The 21,056-nt window shown below is 41.8% G+C and overlaps 2 protein-coding genes across 2 annotated transcripts in view; one reads left to right on the forward strand and one right to left on the reverse strand.

Annotated features, from left to right (window-relative positions):
• The window catches only part of gak (cyclin G associated kinase), a 29,261-nt gene extending 21,765 nt beyond the window's left edge, over positions 1-7,496 (forward strand). The window contains exons 19-29 of the mRNA XM_059337123.1: positions 3-196; positions 368-529; positions 667-833; positions 978-1,230; positions 1,316-1,489; positions 1,746-1,883; positions 1,991-2,077; positions 2,271-2,540; positions 2,725-2,873; positions 3,536-3,712; positions 4,738-7,496. Of these exons, the coding sequence (XP_059193106.1) occupies positions 3-196; positions 368-529; positions 667-833; positions 978-1,230; positions 1,316-1,489; positions 1,746-1,883; positions 1,991-2,077; positions 2,271-2,540; positions 2,725-2,873; positions 3,536-3,712; positions 4,738-4,839 (1,873 nt within the window). The 3' untranslated portion in view covers positions 4,840-7,496. The remainder of the gene's footprint in view (positions 1-2; positions 197-367; positions 530-666; positions 834-977; positions 1,231-1,315; positions 1,490-1,745; positions 1,884-1,990; positions 2,078-2,270; positions 2,541-2,724; positions 2,874-3,535; positions 3,713-4,737) is intronic.
• An 887-nt stretch (positions 7,497-8,383) lies between these two features.
• Positions 8,384-20,973, reverse strand: LOC131974820 (calphotin-like). The gene is made up of 13 exons (XM_059337301.1): positions 20,811-20,973; positions 20,659-20,714; positions 17,580-18,164; positions 12,910-12,957; positions 11,878-11,922; positions 11,318-11,644; positions 10,849-10,890; positions 10,586-10,651; positions 10,213-10,320; positions 9,900-10,004; positions 9,581-9,697; positions 9,362-9,462; positions 8,384-9,231 (listed from the first exon to the last, which is right to left on the reverse strand). The coding sequence occupies exons 2-12, from the start codon at positions 20,701-20,703 to the stop codon at positions 9,400-9,402; spliced, it is 1,551 nt and encodes a 516-aa protein (XP_059193284.1). The 5' UTR covers positions 20,704-20,714; positions 20,811-20,973; the 3' UTR covers positions 8,384-9,231; positions 9,362-9,399.
• Positions 20,974-21,056: the final 83 nt, after the last annotated feature.

A 21,056-nucleotide genomic window follows, 5' to 3' on the forward strand; every position in this document is an offset into this window, starting at 1 on the left:
AGGTATGACTTGGATGCCTGTGATATCCAGGAGAAGTACCCCGACTTGTTCCAGGTCAACTTGGACATCGAGGTGGAATCCAGAGACAGACCCAGCACCAAGACGCCTCCTTGGGAGGGCTTTCAAACCAAGGGCCTCAACCCTAAAATCCTTTTCTCCTCTCGTGATGAACAGCAGGAGATCCTCAGCAAGTTTGGTAGGTGGCATTTCTTTACATAAGCTAGTTTCTAAGCCAGATGTGTTGGATTTGGTTTGTTGTTTATCTTTCTTCTATTCAGCCCTCTAGCCCACTGGAAGCATGTTTCTCTTCACTTCCTTTCTAAGTAACAGACACACATAAACTGACCCTAAACCTTTATCACTACAGGTAAGCCCGAGCTGCCTCGTCAGCCTGGTTCCTCTGCATTTTATGACTCTGAGTCGCCCCAGCCTGCTCAGACCCCAGAAGGCTCCAATGCAACAGAACCAGAATCTCCTGTGAGCACCGATAGCAACGCCAACAACTTCTTCCAGACTCTGGACTGGGAAGGTAATGAACATGTCTATAATATTAAAATGCTGTAGTAATTCCATTATAATGAAGAGGAGGATGCTACTCTTTTTGCTTCGTGCCTTATTTTCTTCCTGACTTCTTATTCTTCCACTGACCAACTCTTGCATTTGTAGATGTGGGTGGCCATCAGGAGACCTCAGAAAGTCAAGGAGGGGGATCCATGAATGACCAGGAGGATCTGAGTGATCAGTCCGAAGGAGAGTCCTACTCTTACTCTGCCCCCAGCGGGGAGCCACTGTCACGTGACCCCAGTGAACCGCTGTTTGATGCTGACTTCCAGGTGGGGAATGTTTTCTGATGGCTGATTATATCAAAACAGTATTGCTTCCTTTATCATGCACGCTAACGGTGTTAAGAAGTAGAGTAAAAAGTCTTTATTTCTTGCTTCACAACAATAATTTCCTTTGTGTCCCTCTCTCCTCAGAGCACCCCTCCTGCAGCACAGGACTCTCCCATCGGTGACACAGCTGACCTCCTGGGGTTGAATTCTGACCCTTCCATGTCCTCGGCCTCCTCCTCTGCTCCTCAGCAAGGAGTCCAGGGAGGAATGAAAGCCGCATCCAGCAACAGCGACCTCCTCAACGACCTGTTTGCACCCCCTGCTGCTCAGACAGGAGCAGTGCAGGAAGACTTATTCTTCAGCGGGTCGACCAGTGGCTCCACACAAGACTCAAAGTGTAATGGCTGAGGCGTAATACATGTTGTCTGCATTGTTGTGAAAAACGTACCAATCCTAAATGCATTTTTTATCCCTTGCTGCAGCCATGGGCGACCTGTTTGATCCGTTTGGGATGGGGTCTGGCTCCGGTGTCGGCGCCACTGTGGGTTCGTCTCGGCAGGCCTCTGGACCGGACCTGTTTGGAGACTTGTTGGGTACTGAAGGTTCAGCCAACAGTAACCCCACTCCTGCTTCCAACACAAGCCTCTTCAACCTCAGTAAGTACATCAGCTACTGTAACATCGCACAGCATTGTGTCCCAAATGTTTCTCTGCTGCCTCATCAAATCTCAGCCTACTCTGAGGAGATATGATGCTTGATTACACACACCTTACTACAACTCTGCAGCAACAAACCTGCCTGCAGGATTTTAAAATCTCAGTTTTTCCTGCAGAAACCATTCAAGTATTTTCTACTTACAACATGCAAAAGAAACTGAAATGGTGACAATTGTGATATTTTTTCTCTTAACAGATAAGCTAGTGAATGATACCCCCAAGATGACATCATCAGCGAGCCAACCAGACCTGCTGGGTGGTTGGGACAGCTGGGCGGCCGGCACCACCGCTAGCATGAGCACCACCGCTAACAAACCAAGCTACACCAACACAGGTGGGTGGAGGAACATTGTGTAGTGCTGTGTAGCTGACTGAAACTTAACTGAGTACTATGCATCGTAAGTAAAAAATGTAACTCTCATATTGTTTCTGTGTCTGTAGCTTCTGGTGCAACATCTATGTCGAAGGCCAAATCTCAGACCTTTGATCCGTTTGCCGACCTTGGAAACCTGGCCTCCAATTTGCCAGGTAAGGCCTGGTCACATATCCAAGTCTATAATGGTGATACTGCGCTGACTGTGACCACTGATCTTAAAAAAAAAAAAAAAAAGAAGGAAGGAAGGAAGGAAAACACCCTTGAAAGAGAACATTGCATATTAATTTGTAAGCCTATTATAAATTCACATCAAGTAACTAACTATCATCCCTCCATGTCCTGCAGGTTCCTCCAGCAGTAATTTCTCGGGGCCTTCTTTTAGCACGAAGGCTCCTGCCTCCTCTGCTAAGCCTCAAGCCCAGCCCTGGCAGTCTGGAAGGCCCGCCTCAGCCCAGAGCAAACCTTGGATGTCTGGATCAGGATCCGGGCCCGCACCCAAAGTACATTCTGCCGCTCCGCCTGCAGGCGCACAGTCCACTAAACCCAACTACAACCTCAACTTCTCTAGTGTCATTGGCGGGAGAGAGGACAGAGGAGTCCGCGGGCCTGGATTTGGTAAGAGACATTCAGTAGAAGAGAAAATATTTGTTTAAGGAGTTGGAGATCATATCTATGTTTGATTTAATTACTCCACTACAGATTTTCACATAAATGCAATTAGTAATGGAAAAAAAGTTTTCTCTCTTGCTTGCAATATTGATGCCAGACCTTGATTTCTCTGTGCTGTGTTGTGACGCAGGCCCCAAGCCAAAGGTAAAGGAGGATGATTTTGAGGACCTGCTGTCAACTCAGGGTTTTGCCTCCAGGCCTGATAGAAAGGGACCAAGGACCATCGCTGAAATGAGGAGACAGGAGATGACGAAAGAAATTGATCCACTTAAATTACAGGTAACAGAGTGCTGTTGTGAGAGAAAAAACACAGCTCTTAATGGAACTTTCCGCCATAAATAATGGTTAGAAAGTGCAATTTACTGTGTTCGTACAAAGTTAAAATGAATCATTTTCTTAACTTATTTAAGTTTCAAGGTCAGGAAAATGCGCAAATTCATTCTGGTGTTTTCTACACAGTCATTCATAACAATTCATTAAATAATCAGGATCAAAACATATAATCAAAATGAATATGAGCAGCTGGTTACATAAACAAAGTGTCAATATAATACATTCATGATTGCTGTGAGTATAAATAAATCCTCTAAACTTAGTAAACAGTTAGATGTTGTTAAATGTTTGCTTTAGGTACCTCGAATGTGCTTAAAATGTCTTGAAATTCACTCGAAAGGCTGTACGAACCCTGAATTTAACTTTTGGTTACTGAGTAAATCACCATAGTTTTTGTTGTTGTTGGTTAATGTATTATATGAAATTGAGGGAACAAAATGGGATTCTGAGTCACCTAATCCGTCCTTTCCTTTACTTGCCAAAAGGGCTGATTGGATAGACCAGACTGGCACATTTTGGCAGTCAGAGCTTCACCTCCAAGTGCTGATCTGTGTTTGTGCCTTTTTTTCGTAGTTAAAGTAGTGGTGTGTTTTGTTGTCATGCTGCAGATCCTGGACTGGATTGAGGGGAAGGAGCGGAACATCCGAGCGCTGCTGTCGACGCTTCACACTGTGCTGTGGGAGGGGGAAACCCGCTGGAGGCCCGTGGGCATGGCTGACCTGGTGACGCCTGACCAGGTGAAGAAGTACTACAGGAAGGCTGTGCTGATTGTCCATCCAGATAAGGTAACAGGAAAAAAAAAGACTTGACAAGACTAAACTAAATACTGTTTATGATAACGGCTAATTTCAGCATGATTTACAAATATTTCAACTGTCATCTTAACTGTTAATTTGCTAGTTTATTCTTAGGTGGGTGCATATATGAGAAAAAAAAACACCTAACCCTAAAAAAAAATCTAGCAAAAGCTTTCTCAGCTGTTATTTTGTAGTATTAGATGTCCTTAATAACATACTAAAAGTTTACCAAAATGTGACCACCAGAAAGGTGTCATTTTCAAGATCGGCAGGAAGCCTCCAACACTAAGCAAAGCCATATGAGGAAGGAGAAATATGTAATTACTGAAGGGAAACTGTAAAGTGTGTGTGGTGCAAGGTGCTCATGCAGGAAGGCTCACTGGAACTGCACAGATCTTTGTGGTTGGAAATGTAATAAATAACACGAGTGAAGCTAATAAAGTTCAATTAAGTTTATGCATGTTATTCATTTTTCAGAATATATGTACCATATATGGCCTATATTAATGAGTTGTAAATTACGTAAATACATGGCCAAAATTAACACATCTATTTGATCAAATAATCATCTAGTGATATTCTCAATAGCTTTAATGGATTCTTTGACCCAGAAAATGTAGATTTTGACACTAAGATTGACCTTCTAAGTGGCTTGGAAGATTTATTGGTTCTCATAGATTTTATATGGCTGCCATCTCTGATCTACAATCTTGATGAAGTGGCTCCCATCAAAAATGGAAATTTATGGTGATGGAGAGCATGTGGGAAAAAAATTGTTGCTTTTGTCCGACGTGTCCCGTTTATTTAGCTCCGCCTCCTGACTAAAAAGAGTAATGGTCATTTTAAAGACCTGCCGATTTTGATAATGGGGCATTTCTTGGAGTCAAAAATTTGAAAACTTTAAGTATGTTTTTAAGTACCTCTGAAACTACTGTAAACCACTGAGAAACCTTTTGTTAGATTTTTTTTTAGGGTTAAACCATATTTGCAGCTGACTATCTCTCTCTCTGCAGGCAACAGGCCAATCTTATGAAGATTACGCTAAAATGATCTTCATGGAATTGAACGACGCCTGGTCAGAGTTCGAGAACCAGGGATCCAAAGCACTCTTCTAAAACCCTGGTCTGGATCCCAGCTAGACCAGCCCAGACCAGACTGGACTGGATTTGGCCTAACCAAACACGGGTTAGACTGGGCCAGATTGGACAGGACTGAGCCCACATTGGGCCTTACGGGGCACGGAGCCTCTGAGAGGTGTCCTCTCTACCATTCCCTTCACTCCCTTCTTCCTTCTTTACTTTATTCTGTTTCTACAGTCAAGGAAAAAGACCTTTTGCCTCACGTCCGGCTGTAGGGACAATTTCCTCACTGGTTGATAAACGGCCAGGAAAATAAACATTGTGATAGTTCTTAAACTCACTGCCTACCTGTACGACTGCCTGAGAGGTGCTGCAAACATCTGGAGGGAAGAGTGGGCGACAATCACACGAAGAAGAAGAAGAAAATGGAAAAGAAATCAAATAAGACTTTTAAAATGACCAAGCTGATTATCATTATAAAATGGTATTCAGATAAAAAAAAGATTCAGTGAGCCCACACTAATAAAATGCTGGTAAATTCTGGCTTTGGCTGGTAAGTTTGTGATCTGTGCCTGGCACTTTTGCAAACAACCAGTCATTTTGCTGACTGGTTAAAACAAACTAAAAAACACGGCTGTATTTCAGCATGCCAGCCAATATGGAAGTGTTTTTAAGCTTAGTTGCCTCAAAAAAATAACGAATGTTGATGAATCTTGGAACAAACCAGCCACAACAACCAATGGACAAAAAAAAACTTTTATCCTGTCTTTAATGCAGAAGAAGCAGGATTAAAATCTCCCCAGGATTTCAAAATAAGACGGACGCATTAAGACTTTGAAGTGGTCCTGCTGCACCTTTTTGGGGTCAACAGGTGGTTGGGTATGTTGTTGAGCCATCCTTCTCCAGAAAGACAAGACTCTTGCCTGCTGAACACTACTAGTGCTGCTTCTACCATTACAGTTACTGCTACACACACTCCTCAGATTGATGTTAAAACCTGCATCCTGAACTTCTGACAAAAGGAGCTGAACTTGTTTTGGAGCCCCATATAAACCTAAGCGGGCAGTCTGTTGTTGTGTTTTTTTGAAGTGCTCTTTTAATTCCACCCACTCAGGCTGTACTGTGTAGCTAACTGCATGCTCTTCCACACCGAAACCTCTTATAAAAACAAGAGGTAGGTGTGTTTGATTTCAAACCAGGGTAGTCCGAAACGGGCGGTGACTCTTTTATTGAAGTGCTCTTTCTCTTGTAGAGGAGTCTACCTGCCTGATTGCGCTGCGTGGCAGAATACATGCCTTCCCAGCGCTCATCGCTCATGAGCGTCTCCATCATCACTGTCATTATTAACCCCTCTCTTTGTCTCTGTAAGCCCCGCCCACCTCCAGCGCCTAGTTCAGTGGACATTATTTGTCAGTTGCATAGGAGGAGATCAAAAAAAAAGTGAAGGAATGAAAGGAGAATTTGGTGATTTAATCTGGTTTGCTCATGATTTTTAAGTCTTTCTTGTATTTTCTGGGGTTCATTCTGAGCTTTGAGCTTTCGTCAGTTAATCATGACTTCAGTGTAAATATAAAAAATATTATCATCCATCAAGTGGCTTTGTTAAGATTACAGCCTGGTGTGTTGATGAGTTACATGCTTGAGTGTGTGAATGGTTGTGTGATTGTGTGTGTGAAAGGTGGAATGTGTGTGTGTGTGTGTTTCTTTCTGGGGGAAGATAATGAAAGACATGTAAGACATCATTCTTGTCTGCAATCACAATCTTTTTTCTTTCTTTTTTTTTTCCACATTTTTGTTTTTGTTGTTTATCTTTTCAAAAATATTTCCAACTTTTGCTTGCTCTTTATTTCCCTTTATTTTTTATTTTACATTTTACCTCATGGACCAATCAAATCACCTGTTTTCTTATTTATTATTATGTTTTTGGGGGGATGGAGGGTCAGGGGTTATAATTACATGTATTCCTGCACATTGCTGGCACAAGTGAAAATTTTCAGATAATATATAAGTGGAATGTGCTGATGTAAGTGGGACAGTTGTTGGTTGATCACAGTGAGCCTCGTTGTTGCTGTTTTCATTCCGAAGCATCTATTATTAATAAGAATGTGCTTTTACAAATATATATCCTCTCTGTTGTTAAGCTGTATGTGTTTATCATTTGTCTCCATAGTCTGTCTTTTTGTTGTTAGCTCTTTGTTTCTTTTTTTTCCTCCCGCTTCTGTTTTGCATTTTGACATTTTGTTAAAATTCCAACACGAGGGGCCAGTAAACCTAAGTAAGAAAAAAAAAAACTGATGCTTGAAATTCCTTTTGACAGTATCATCATATTATAAAGAGGGAGGATTGCAAAACCACACATCAGCAGTGTTTACTGTACCAAATTACATCATACTAATATGAATGTAGATTTCAATGCAAAAACAAATAATTAAAAAACCTTTGATTTGAGGCAAATATTTTGGTGTTTTATTGTCTTTTTGCAGATTCACCTTCACAAGATAAATAAGATAAAGATTATCATGAGAATGTTTTTAATAATTGGAGAGGTAACCATGATTAATTTCCTTTTTATCAATGTAAGAAACCTCAGTCGTGTGTATATCGTTTTTATGTATCTTACTGCACTTCCAGCTCATTTGGATTTCTATTTGGACTCATGAATGAACTGATTAAATTTTGGTGGTCAAAGGTCACAGTCGCCTCTCCTGTTTTTGGCCAAACCAAAGAATTAAAAGGATAAGTATGGCAAAATGTTACACAAATCTCTAGTAGGATGAAAAGAAAATTACATTTTATATCCAAAAGGTCAAATGTCACTAATCTATTATTCTCGAAAAAACGCTTTTCTGGCAATTATTCAACTACATAAGTCAGAAGGGGAGATTGTGACCATATTTCACAATTGGTCAGATAATGAACTTAGGTGTCCACCTTGAAACTCTGGTGATTTGTAGAGCTCTGTACTGCTGGGTTGAAGATGTTTGTGAAGCATCCATTTTTTTTATTTTATAGCTTTGTTGCAGCCACATCCATAGTTGGCATACACACACAACCTGGAGGTGGTAAGTTTAATTATTTATTTTATTTAAAGCCCAACCGTATACCTTTTTTTATTGATTTAAATTTCAAAATAAAAGTCATTACACATGACAGATAATCTTCTGAGTTCACAAAAGACATTGGTAGGTTATTATAAATGGTGTAAAATGGTCAAAGCCTGTATGTTCATTTTTGTCTCATTACCTCGTAACAAATCTTAGAAGCTTAGGTTTGTTCTTTATCTACTATTGGTGATGAAAAACTGTTATTTCTTATGGGACAGAAAACTGTTGCAGTTGTTGTGCATCCAAACAAAACTTTCTTTACAGAGAATACTGTAACAATCTGTCAGATTTTGTTATTTCCAGTACAGAACTGACCTGGAAATTAAAGCCAAAATATGTCGTATTTTAGATATACAAGTTTCTCTTAAAGGACACTCCAAAATTGGCGTTTCAACTGTTTCTTCTATCTGTATATTTAGTTTGAGTGATGGTGTTTTGAAAGGAAGACTCCTGCATCATGATGAGTTACAGCTTTATTTCAAAGGTGGACCAAGTCAGCTCATAAACAGTGATCCTCATCACCAAATCACATTACATTGCCCCTCCAGAGAACAGACTTTGAACACAAAACTGTAGCACATCATATGGTCTATACAAAATGAATTAAAAAAGTGAAGGAAAAAAAAAAAAAGAAACAGAAAATGGCCTCTCAGCTCGTCCCCTCAGACTGTCGTTTTCCAGTGGCCATAAAGCCTAAAGCTCTAGCTTTAGGATGTGTTTTAACATCACACTAACCTTAGCAATGGCACTTAGTTGAGGTGTAGAAAAGAACTGACAGAGAAGGGGACAGAAGGGGAGGCTAGGGGGAAGTTTGTAGATGTGTCTCTTTGAGGGTAAAAAGAGCCTTTTGAAAACAAGTCGTCCCTCCCACCCTTATGAACATAGGCCCAAGTACAACTATAGCCACATTCATCGACAGTTTTCACATGCATTGAGTGTACGTAGTGTGGAAGCAGACGTGCTGTAGAAATGGTAAGAAATATCAGGCACTGCCATTTATCTTATTTTAGGAATCTCCATCTCTCAAGCACTTCTGCTTCCACTGTTAATGCAAATTCACTATACGTGTTTTGAGGGAAAAATACAGATTAAAAAGGAGACACAATATGTTTCCATTCCTGAACACTTATAACAACAGTCTGTCCTGCTGCCTTGAATGCAGCGAATTTTGGCTTGGTGGCATCTGGTATGATGTTTTGACAGGAACCAGGGTCGGAAAGGCACTTCAAAGTGTGGATATCCCTTCGATTTCCTGGCGTAAGCCCTAAAAAATGAACACAGTCAGCTGTAAAGCTTTGAGTCCTCCAAATGGCCAAAGGGGAATCTAAAAGACAGGAGAAGAAGAAACAGGACAGGGTTGTAGTTAGTGGCTGCAGAGAGTTAAAAAAAAAAAACTAAGAAATGAGATCCATCATATGTAACAATGGACTGATTCAATTTTGTGATGAACTTACAAAGACAAAAAAGGTCTTCCAAGCTGTGTGATGTGTATCTAGCCCTCAATGGAGACCTCTGGAACAATGTGTCCATTCAGCGATGGCTCCACTGAAATCTCCTGAGCAGAAAACAAGACATTAAATCAGGTGAGTGCACTCAACATCCCCAATATCGATAAGACACATCTGATAAATTAATATTATAATTATAATGTTTTTTAGGGCTGTGTCTCTTACCATTGAGCTGAGCTGTGCAGACTCCACAGCGAGCTGCATCTGACATGCCATGTCACAAATTTCTGCCTTAGGCTCTTCTGACAGCATTTCAAAACATGTCTGCTCAGCAGTGGTGTCCTGGGAACGAAAGGAGAAGGGAGAGAGGCGGATAGGAGTCAACAACTACACAGAAGAAAGCCCCATATACTCTTTGGATAAGCAAAATAAATAAGGAATATAACAGGGAAGGACTTGCATGATATTTCATACCATACATCATATACAAAAATGTCTGTATTATACTGTTTTTATAGAGGATGGATGCCTGACAGTAACTTACAATGACCATTTCCTCTGCAGGGGGAGCAGCAGGCTCAGGCTCAGCGGGCGCCAGATCCACGGGTTCTGATTGGATGGTGAGCGTGTCACTCACTTCCAAAATTTCCTAAATATTGCAAACAGAAAGACATGCATGTTAAAATAACTGAACACAAAATGTGTACAAATGAATTATGTGCAATAAACATGGCAAAGATTTTTGCCCAAATAAAATAATGACACTGACTAATTTTCTTGGAACTTTTTAAGATGTTGCTTAATTAAAGGAACAATTGCAGTGTCTAGTGATGAATTCCTGTTTGTGCAGTTCTTACCGGCTGGACAGCCGCAGACTCAGCAATAGCGACCTCCACTGCTGAGACAGACTCTGTGACAACAAAGTCGTCCATCAGACTGTCAGCGATGTCCTGGGTGGTTACGTCCTGCAGGGACATGAGGGAACAAGGTAAGAACATTTTAAGATTTTACACATACCAGCACACACACGACACTAAGATACACTAAGTGAATGAGGGGAATTAATTATCAAGCATCCCAGGAGAATATTACAACAGAAGCCACTGAACTAGATTGTTATTTTAAACAAGTGTTTATATGCATCAATATATACTATAGCATGACCCATAAAGTTATTTGAAATGCAGTCATGCAAAATGCTCACATAACATGTAAATTAATGTTTCTTACCTCTTGGACTTCAGTTACGGGGGCTTCGACCTCTTCAACCAGAGCCTCAGCGACGGCCTCTGGTACCTGATGGGACAACAGATAATGCCAGGTCAATATTCAGTTCAACAAAAAAGTTCTACTTATGAAGTATTACTATTTATTCAAAATAAAAGCTATTGATAAAAAGCTGCATAACAAATGATCTAGCAAGAGTCTGTGTATTGAAGCTTAAAAAGTAAACAATGTATTTCTTGATGGGGGAAAAATAAAAAAAGAATCACCTGTGAGATTTCTGGGATTTCCACAGACTGCACTGGAGCATCCTGATGTGCACAAAAGAAACAGAGTATGTCATAAGTCTTTGCTGTTAAATTCCATTTTGAAAGATTAATAAAAAGGTTGATGAATAACCATGACAGAAAACAGATGCAGACATTGAGGAAGTTTGACTTTTGACCACATGCTTGAAAACCTGATCAATGAATAAACATCCAACTCTTTTGTGAAATATCCAGTAAAGCATTTAGGGCAATACTACAAGAAATGAATGATGAGGAACTTCCACAACAACTGCAACTGTTGGAACCACATGCTGCACACCATCACAAAATGAAAAAGACAAGAAACAAGAAAGGTTGCACTCCTGTGTCATTTTGTGTTCTTAGAAGAAGATAAAAACCGGCGGAAAAAAGATCAAGAGTGAAGAAGAAAGAGTTTTTTTTTTTTTTTTTTTTTAAATCACTGTGGCACCTCTGTTACGGTCTCAGCTGGGATTTCAGGTGCGTCTTCTTCAGCCAACACTTCTATTTCAGCTTCATCGTCTTCAGGAGTGACATCTTCAGTCAGCTGCTCTGGCTCAGGTATCTCTGCCTCCACCACTGACTCCACCACTGTTTCTGTAATCGCTTCATCAGCAGCGGGTTCTGCTTCAGCAGAAACTTCTTCTGTGGCTGTTTCTTCGGTTACAGGCTCTGGTATGGTGCAGACAGCGATTTCCACCTCAGCCTCAACGAGTGTAATTTCCTCTGGCAAGACCTCCGCCTTCACTTCAGTCTCTTCCTCGCAGACTTCGTGCGTCTGCTCATGCAAAGTCAACACGGCACACATTAACAAACCATGCAACATGCAACAAATGGAGAAGAAATGGAGATAAAAATGGAGAATAAATGGAAAACGCTTCTGTCCTTGTCAAGCCTTGGTCAATGATTTTTTTTCCAGGGCAAACATATAATGTGGTGAAAATGATAATGATCTACCATGCATGATGGCTACAGAGATGATACAGTAATGACACAAATCATCAGTCCTACCTGTTCAGTCTCTGTGGTTATGACTATAGCCTCCTCTGTCTCAATCTGGAGAACGAGAAATAAAAGTACACGTTAGCAAGTGGATAGATTGCTCAATTTGATGGATGGACAGATAATAGAGGAGAAACAAGACCATGGTTGTTTACCTGTTGAACAGAATCAACAGCAAACATTTTACTCGAGAACATTTTATCTTACACCAATCAAATCTAACTGACTGCCGTTAATTGCAGCTTTCACAGCCATTGCAGCACTCAGGTTACACAAAATTGCAATTTTAGGTTGTTTAGATTCTTCTTGTGGTCAATAATGAACATCAATATGGTAATTTATGTAATGACTTGTTTGCAGATTCATCAAGTAGATCCTTAAAAATGTTTTATTCTGCAAAAATCCATTACATCTGAACACGAGCTAGTGCTTGATTTGTCCCCCCTAATAACATTTGGAGTAGATGAGCCAGATTGTGATCGGACCACTGTGTTATATAAGAAATTAGACCCTGAGGCAAAGTGTGGATGTTTTTTTAAAGGTGTGAAGCTTGTGTCATAAAAGCGTTCAACACCTTGCCATTGAAAGTTTTGTCTCTTGTCCAGTTTCTGCTGGTAGAAACCTATAAAAGTTGAGTGGAAACTGTGAGTTGCTCTGATTTCATGTATGGAGTCTTTTGCACAACTTCTTTTGGTATAAGCAAAACAACCACATACACTGAAAATGTGTTACCTTAAAGGTAGTTGCATGTTCTGTACTAATGAATGTAGTGTGTAGTGCTTTATATTGGGGCTCCGTGCTTTGCTGAAAATGGCCACTTATCAATTAGAACATGACATTTAAAGTTGTGTCTTTAAAAGATCAAGAGCAGGTTTCACATTCTAGTCATACTAGTTCACACTTGTGTGATCTGCCTCTGGCTTACACCAAGAAGAAAACCAACTGAATTCTTACTCAGCAGGTAGGGGGACAGAAAGGGGCTGAGTGTGTGTGAGAGGTGAAGAGAGGGAGGGGGAGTATAAAATGCAGGTTTGTTCTTACCTCAGTCTCAACAGCGGCTGCTACTGGAGCCTCAGCTGGAGGTATGACCTATGATGGAAAAAGAGAGTTCATTAATGCAAGCCAGTCATAAAGATATACATGTATGTCTAAGAGGAGAAAAGGCAGAAAGAACATATGAATAAACAGTTAAAATGTCATTCTTTTGGAGAGGCCCGCACACCGTTCCTAAAAATGTGCCGAGAGCAAAAAGATCTGTTGTCAGCCAACATTTAGCTGTGATGGCCTCGAGGCTTTTAACAGAGAAAACCCAGTGACTCTTAGCAGGTTTACTGCTTCCAAAAAGGAAAGTTTGCCAAAATTAGAGTGTTTTCAGATGATAAATTTGCACTGGAGCAACAAATGCACACACTCTTCTTAGAGTGTGCTTTGTGTGTAAGGGGGAGGATCATTATTCAGCTTATAGGTAACAACCAATAGTATAATGGGAAGCTTGTACACCCATTTCTTGCCCTGTTTTCTTTAACCCAGCTCACATTCAGAAAATGTAATTATTCACCTTATAAAACTACCTTCATCATTATCAGGTCCTTACTCTAAAAACCCACACAACTTTAAAATACCAACACATTTTATTACCTTTCAGTCTTTACTCAAAGAGAAATTCTATTTCTTTAGCAAGACAAAGAATTACACTACTTGAAACCCCCTGTACTACTATTCTTCAATTCATAATAGCCTATTTTTAGTATTTCTCATAGAAATACATATTTTCTACACTTGTATGACTACAAAATGACAGACGTCACCCATATTTTCCTTATTTTTCTATGCCAGGCTGACTTTTGTAGCCTTGCCACCCGTTTACTGGAACATTTGGCAGTAACCTAAATGGCCACTGGCGGCGCCCACTGTGCTTCCAAGTGTGTTGAGCCAAAGTGGCAGTAACAGGGAGCAGCACATAAATAATGTAAACCCTCAGTCAATCAGTGAATTATTTACACTGTCTTGTGCCAGTCTGTCTTCAATGTAGGACAAGTCTGGCACATGCCGGCTGCTACTGCACGGACATATGAATCACAGTTTGGTCAAATTCACTAAGTCCATATATCTATAGTAGTCAGAAGACGGTTTAAATACTTGTGGTTATGCTTGAGTTACTTGACCATCACCACCTCTTTGTCTGTGGTGTGCTGCTGGGAGATGAGGAATCCTGTTCTCCAGGATTTTAACAACTCCTGAACAAAAGCCAAGCAGGCAAAAATACACATATAGTTGAGAAGGGTAAACATACACTCCAGCTATAGGCTTGGAGGGGCGGTATAGGGGAGAGAAAGGAGGAGGAAAGGAAAAGGGGGAGGGTGGCGGACTATAGGCCTTCCTTTGCTCAACAGGAAAACACACACACATGTATAGCACATATAGCGCACACACCCCCTCCACTTTGCCCAAGCACCAGAACACTTTGTACAAAACTGATCTGCACACAGATTCTGCCTCACCAGTCCTACAAAGAGACAAACCCAGTTCAAACCAAAGCTGATCTAGGGACAGTCAGATTTTAAAGGGACCACTTTAACCCATAGAGGACATAGTGTACCCGAAATTTTATGATCTACATGTATGTGTTCCAACTATAACATGCTTTGTTAAATTATTCTTACAATAGGAAGAGAGTTGTCAAATAGATGCAGAGCAAAACTTGGAAGTGTTTTGATTGTTTTCTCTGCAAAAGTGTAAGGTACAGCTAACAAGGCCCCTCAGAAAACAAGCCCATAAAAGATGCCAGGAAATGTGGGGAGGGCTCCTGTGTGTATTCCTACATGTGTGAGTGGAGGAAGGCTGAACACTGAGGGAAGGGGTTGGGTCTCCCCACGTGCTTTGCCACAAGGTGATCATTTTTCCAGTCGAGTCTGAAAGTGATAAAAGTATCACCTTGCATTCTTTGTCGCTAGTTTTAATCTCTTGCTGGCAATCTTGTCAAATATGATAAAAGAAAATACGCTTACAAATCATTTGCAAGCATTCTGTAATTTGCATTTTCGTCGTGAGCAAAACCGAATGTACCCCAAGTCATCCCGTCACTCGACATTTGCCACAGACTTTAAAAAGGTTGTGACAGCTGTCTGAAAGCTCCTTTTCAACACTGCCAAATACCAAAGGCTAAACTACACAACTACACACATTTCAACAAGCAGATGCACTCTCTCTGTCCCAACATAGAACTCATCATACTACCTTTCACCATCATGTTTCATCCCAGTACTCCCAGCAAAGACCCTATGACAAATGGTGGACACATGGCCCACCGAGTGCATGTGCTGAGAAGCTAATCAAGACCTATGGGCCACATAGGAGGGAGGCCAGAGGAGGGGGAGGGGAGCAAGGGTGAAAGGAGAGACAGAGCAAGGAACAAGTGGTGGGAGGGAAAGAAGGGTGATGAGGGAGAGGGAATTTACAAGGGAAAGAAGGGTGAGTAAATGAAGGGAGGAGGAGTGGAGGGCTACAGGAGCATGGAGGGAGCAAACTGGTACAAAATGTTCAGTCTCAGCAGGAGCCGCACCCGTCGCCTCAGGCCACAGAAAAATTTACTGAGTGGGTCTGTAGAATGGGTAGTGGGTTTCAACTCACCTGAGTCTCCGTGGTCACAAACAGAAGCGGAGGGGCCTCCTCTCTCTGGTTCCAGAGCCAGCTGAATACAAGCCCCATTTATGCCTGCTCTGATTCTATTGTCTATTGACCAAGTGGCGACCAACTCTAGCCTGACACCAGTTGTCACTGAGTTCTTACACTACTGTGGCCACAAATGCATAAAGTTTCTGTGAGCAAAATTTTCACAAAGTCAAGATTGAGAAAAGTTCATAAAACAAAGCGAATAAAACATTACTTGCACCATTCATCTAACCTGCACTGTATGTTTTTGCAGTTACAGCCAGAAGTGACTGATTTGCTACAGTGCATCAGTGGCTGCGCGTGTTTGTGAACGCCTGAACTGAATCTGGCACATCTGCAAGCAGTGACGGAGCAGAGGAGAAGCAAGGAAAGAGGGGAGGCAAAAGAGAGATGGCAGTGTGCTTAGAAGGAGGGAGGGAGGGAAGGAGGGAGGGAAGGACAGATGGAGGGAGGGAAGGGGTGGATACAGCCTCAGCTAAACAATACATGATGGGCAGTCCATCTTCAATAGAAAGTTCTTTATTGGTCCTGTATAGCTCAGAGGGTAGTCCATAAGACATGGGCCATAGAGGTGCCAATCCAACTAAACATAAATTTAAACTGGATAGAATAAACCAAGTGTTACTGGAGAGCAGTGTCACACTGAGTGAATTTGTAGTAAACAGGCAGGCCACTGATAGCATCTCCTGTCTGCCTTTACACCCGTCCAGAGCAGCGGCGTGCATGACATTACATGTGTGAGCACATATATGTGCACCATATGCGGTCATGGCTCCGTTACAGTGAGTAAAGTCCATGATAGTCCATGATGTGTGTGTGTGTGTGTGTGTGTGTGTGTGTGTGTGTGTGTGTGTGTGTGTGTGTGTGTGTGTGTGTGTGTGCATGTGCACTGTGGTTAGGCACATGTATGTACACAGCATGTTCGGTCTGCACATAGCCTGCAGTCTACTGGCTGAAACAGAACATTCTGTTCCCAAAATGTATGCATGTTGGCTCCATGATGCAACAAAGACTGTGTGACATTTGTGACACATATGACACAATTTTTCTACCAAATGCTATGACTTACTTAAAATATATGTTTACTTTAAAGTTTTAAAACTTTAAAACTCAAAATCAACTTCTTTGATATTATACATCACAAAAAAAAGGTGTGTTATCTGATATAGCATATCAAATTTGGTCCATCTCTCATAAACTGAAGAAACATTTATGACCATATTTTAAGAACAAACTCCCTATCAATCTTATCCAATCAGCCTATTCAAAGAGCATTTACATTTCAAAGAAAGACACAAGCCTAGTGACACAGGCATGTTCTAATGTAGGTGATAATGTACAATGAGTGCTGAAATAGCACGACCCAGTCTCCCAGTGATGCAGCCTACAATATCCCTCCTCTTCGCTAAATGGAACATGTTGTTCCCTCTGTCTCCCACCCCCCACCAACTCCGCCCCCGTCTCCCATAAGGACCCAGCCATAGCACATACTATTTCAGCAAAGAGCATTTAAACTGGTTGTCCACAAAACTAAAAATTTACACTGACAGTCTATAAGCAGAATGCTAGAGCCTATTCATAATTTCTAGTCTTTGGATAAAACATATGTATAAAAAGCCAAATGCTTGTTAGCTGAATGTAGATGATTGTTGCTCGAGTCAGAAGCATGGGAGCACATGGTCTTTCGACCACGTGACATAGTGTAATTTAAACTTTTTTCAGTAAACATACAGAATATGGCCTTTCAGGAGCCACCACACCAGACTTTCAGAGGAACCATAAAACATTCCTACAATCACCACTTCATAAATAGCTTTTAAACCTGAACAGCCTCATATGTTGATTTTCTAAAATAAGCCCATTTGGGTGGTGTTTTCTAATGACGGTGCCTCTGGGTTACTTATTGGTTAGATTTTGGTTTGGAGGTTTTACTGCTATAGGAATCTACTGATTGAGAAAGTCCATTTTAGACTAAATTGTACTGACAATGGGACATTGTCTATTATAGGGTCAAATGTATGAAACAAAGCAGTTCTTACCTCCGTTACTGGTTCTGTTTCGGGAATGATAGGTTCAGCCTCCTGGACTATGGCAGCTTCTACTACGACGGGTTCCTCTGGTGGAGTCTCAATGACTGGTGCTTCTTCAGTGACCGGGGCTGGGACTTCAACTTCAACTTCAGCTGGAGTCTGTTCCAACACCACAGCCTCAGGCTCTGGTGCCGCTACCTCGACTGGGACGGGCTCTGCGACAGGTTCCTCTGCAACTGGTTCTTCTACAACTGGTTCTTCTACAACTGGTTCCTCTGCAACTGGTTCTTCTACAACTGGTTCTTCTACAACTGGTTCTGGTTCTTGCACAATTGGTTCTGGTTCTTTCACAACTGGTTCTGGTTCTTTTACAACTGGTTCTGGCTCTATTTTGGGGGTCTCCACAATGGGGACAGCAATGGGAATAACCTCTGGGATCTTTACTGGAGCTGGAGCTGGAGCTGGCTTTGGTGCCGGAGCTTTGGCCGCTTGCTTCGGGGCTGCTGCAGGTGGCGCACTCACTGCAATCCCTGGACCCGCTTTGACTGGTGGGTTGGCTGCATGCTGCTCTTCAAGCGCTCTCCTCTGGGCTTGCTGCAGGGAGGGAAAGACACAAAAACATCTGGGTTAATGAATGTTGTTCTGAACCACTCTTTAACTTTCTTTTCATGCATTCGTCTTGCAACTTTGATTCATTTTGCTGTGGATACATGTTAATTAGCACAAGTAAAGTGGTTTAGGGTAACTTGAATTGATATTTTCTCTCAAACAGCTGATCCTTGTAAAGTTTGACAATTAAGTGACACTCAATGTGGCTTCAAAACAGTAAAGAAAATGTAGGGGACTGAGTCCTAAATGCTGCTGCTGTGTTGTGTTCAGATACTGATGTTGTTGTCAGTCTGCAGTCCATTCTGCCACCTTTCTGGCAGCAGAAATACCAGGCATGCCATTCAACGTGTTTTTTCAGCTCAGGACAAAACCCCCTCAGGCTTTAATGGAGATTTTAGGAGTACAGACTATTGGAGGGAGGGGCTGGGTAACTGGGAGTGGGCCCAGCAAAGCTTGTTAGATAATGGGGGCTAATTAGTTGAATCAGAGCAGTCCTGACAGGTCTGGTGAAGCGGGGACGGAAACCGTGCGAGTCAGCAGCACCGATGGGTGCCCCGCAGGCCAGACAGTGGGCCTAATCACATCATAATCAGGTTATAATCAGGTTACAATCACTCCCTGAAAATGCTTTTGTTAGGCTGACAGCCAGTTAGTGCATATGTCTATGCCTGTCCAGCGAGTCACCATCAAAACAACCCCTCCCTTACCTTTGCCCACAAATGGCCTCACTACCACAGAGTGAAATATAACTTTCAATTAATCAAACTCATTAATTGCGTTCCTCGGGCTCTTTTAAGCAGGCCCAGCCACTTGAGAGTGGGGGTGTGTGAGGAGAATTCAGCTCTACATCTTCAAGCAGCTCATTTCCCTTCCTGTGGTGATATCTCAGAGGGGACTAGTGATAACATCCAGCTGTAAGTGACTTCAGGGGCCATTTTATCTGAGTGTTGCAGGCAGCCTCTGAGAGAATCAGAGATTGTGCAGACTCCAATCTGCCAAAACTAAGGCAAGACATTCCTGCAGTCCACACACTACCAAATACAGTTGTGTGGTGCTGAGAGTCGGGGGACTAGCCAGACAGAGGCTTAAGGAGGGGGGAGGAGCACAGGAAGAATGCCACAAACTCCATACCAAAAAGTCTTCTCAGTGCTGGAGGAATAGGCTTCAAGTGAGTTGTGATGAAAGTGATAATTTTTAGCTTGAAAGTAGATAACAGAGCATGGGTTAAAGCAATTAATTATTATGATTGTAAAATAAATAATAGAGAACAGTGTTGGGTGGAGTAACCTTTGCCCTTTAGAAAACTGGAGCCCATGTGTTACTTTCTCACTCATTATACACCCCCCTTCTCCTTTCTCTGCCACACCCACTGCTTCGCTTTGGGCACTGAATGTTCAGAAGTCAAATTTTTCCCATTACCTAAGAGTGGGGAGGGGGTTAGGAGTCAAGATTTGTCAATTATCATGTCACTGGCCTGCTACTTCGGTATAATACATTTATTATTTATTACTATTTGTAGTTATAGTTATTTTGTTGTTGTTGTTGTTGTTGTTGTTGTTGTTGTTGTTATTGTTGTTATTATTGTTGTTGTTGAATATTATATAAAGCATAAGGGAAGGCAGTGAGTACTGTATGTACTGTACAGTTTGTACCTGTGTGTGTGTGTATGTGTGTGTGTGTGTGTGTGTGTGTGTGTGTGTGTGTGCGTGCATGGGGGTGGGGGTACTTTCTGCTTTGCCCATAAGTAGAAAAAATGTTTTTAATAGATATTGTAAATGCACTTTTAAAGCTGAATAGCAATAAACAACATGAATATATGAACATGCAATACACATCCCAGCATTTTACCATCTTATCCCGAGCGCGCAAGGAGCGCACGTGGCACGAAGCGCACGAGAGCTATGCCAAGACGTGGATAATTTTCTTTGTCTCTCGTACCAAATGGCAAAGCCAAAAGCATCCGAAGAGTCGTGCAACTGGAATTGATTGTATATTTCGATTAAAAACCCACGTTGTTGCATTGCTGGTTGAGCGTCTTTATCTTGAAGAGATTTTACGCACGGAGCCTGGAGCGCTCCTCGGAGATGAAAGCGTCAAAAGACACGCAAGTGAAAAGAAAACATCTTGAATTTTGTTACTTTCCTCATATTTTGGTTTTACGTGCTCGTTTAGAAGCTTGATTCGATTATAGCTGCAAAACAAGTGTTTTTACGCACTTTTCAGCCATAAGTGCAGGTTAAGTAAAGAAAACGAGCTTTTTTTTCTTTTGTTAAAAACAAACAAACACTGAAGAGAGGCACAAACAACCACAATCACAACCCGAGGGCTGCAAAATATCATTTCTATCAACATTTTCCAAGAGAATAACCTACACTAACTCATTTTACTTCATATTCTACAATAATAATAAGACGTTGGATATAACAGTGATGAGAATAACAACCTAGTGGGGAAAAAAAGTGCGCCTGCCACCACTTACCACCCTCCTCATGCGGCGCTTGTTCTTCTTCCTCTTGCTGGGCATTTTGGTGTGTGCTGATGGAAACAAGAAGAAAGACCGGAGAAATGAAACGAGCAGAGAGAACGCGTGCACAAAGTGGATCTTTATAGAGCCCCCGGTCTTTCTGTTACCTTTGCATCGAACCTATGGGAGCACTGGGATGAAAGATGGGGGGCGTGGAGAGACACAGAGAGAGACACATACACACCCCCTCGTTACACACATGCACGTGCACCACAGCTCAGTGAGATGATTGAATCAGAGTTGGGCTACCTACTGGCTGCGTGTTATGCAACCACTCCATCAGAGAGAGGGAAAGAGGGAGAAAGAGAGTGGCTCGTGGGCTAGCAGGGTGCCACACCCCCTTTTTTGGATCA

The sequence above is a fragment of the Centropristis striata genome, chromosome 7 (genome assembly GCF_030273125.1).
Source record: "Centropristis striata isolate RG_2023a ecotype Rhode Island chromosome 7, C.striata_1.0, whole genome shotgun sequence".
Lineage (NCBI taxonomy): Eukaryota > Metazoa > Chordata > Actinopteri > Perciformes > Serranidae > Centropristis > Centropristis striata.

Coding starts and splice junctions, on each gene's coding strand:
- LOC131974820 (XM_059337301.1), bottom strand. CDS start 20,703: ATGCCCAGCAAGAGGAAGAAGAACAAGCGCCGCATGAGGAGGGTG. Junction 10,321..10,585: donor CCGTAACTGAAGTCCAAGAG/GTAAGAAACATT, acceptor ATGTCCCTGCAG/GACGTAACCACCCAGGACAT. Junction 9,463..9,580: donor CTGCACAGCTCAGCTCAATG/GTAAGAGACACA, acceptor TTTTCTGCTCAG/GAGATTTCAGTGGAGCCATC.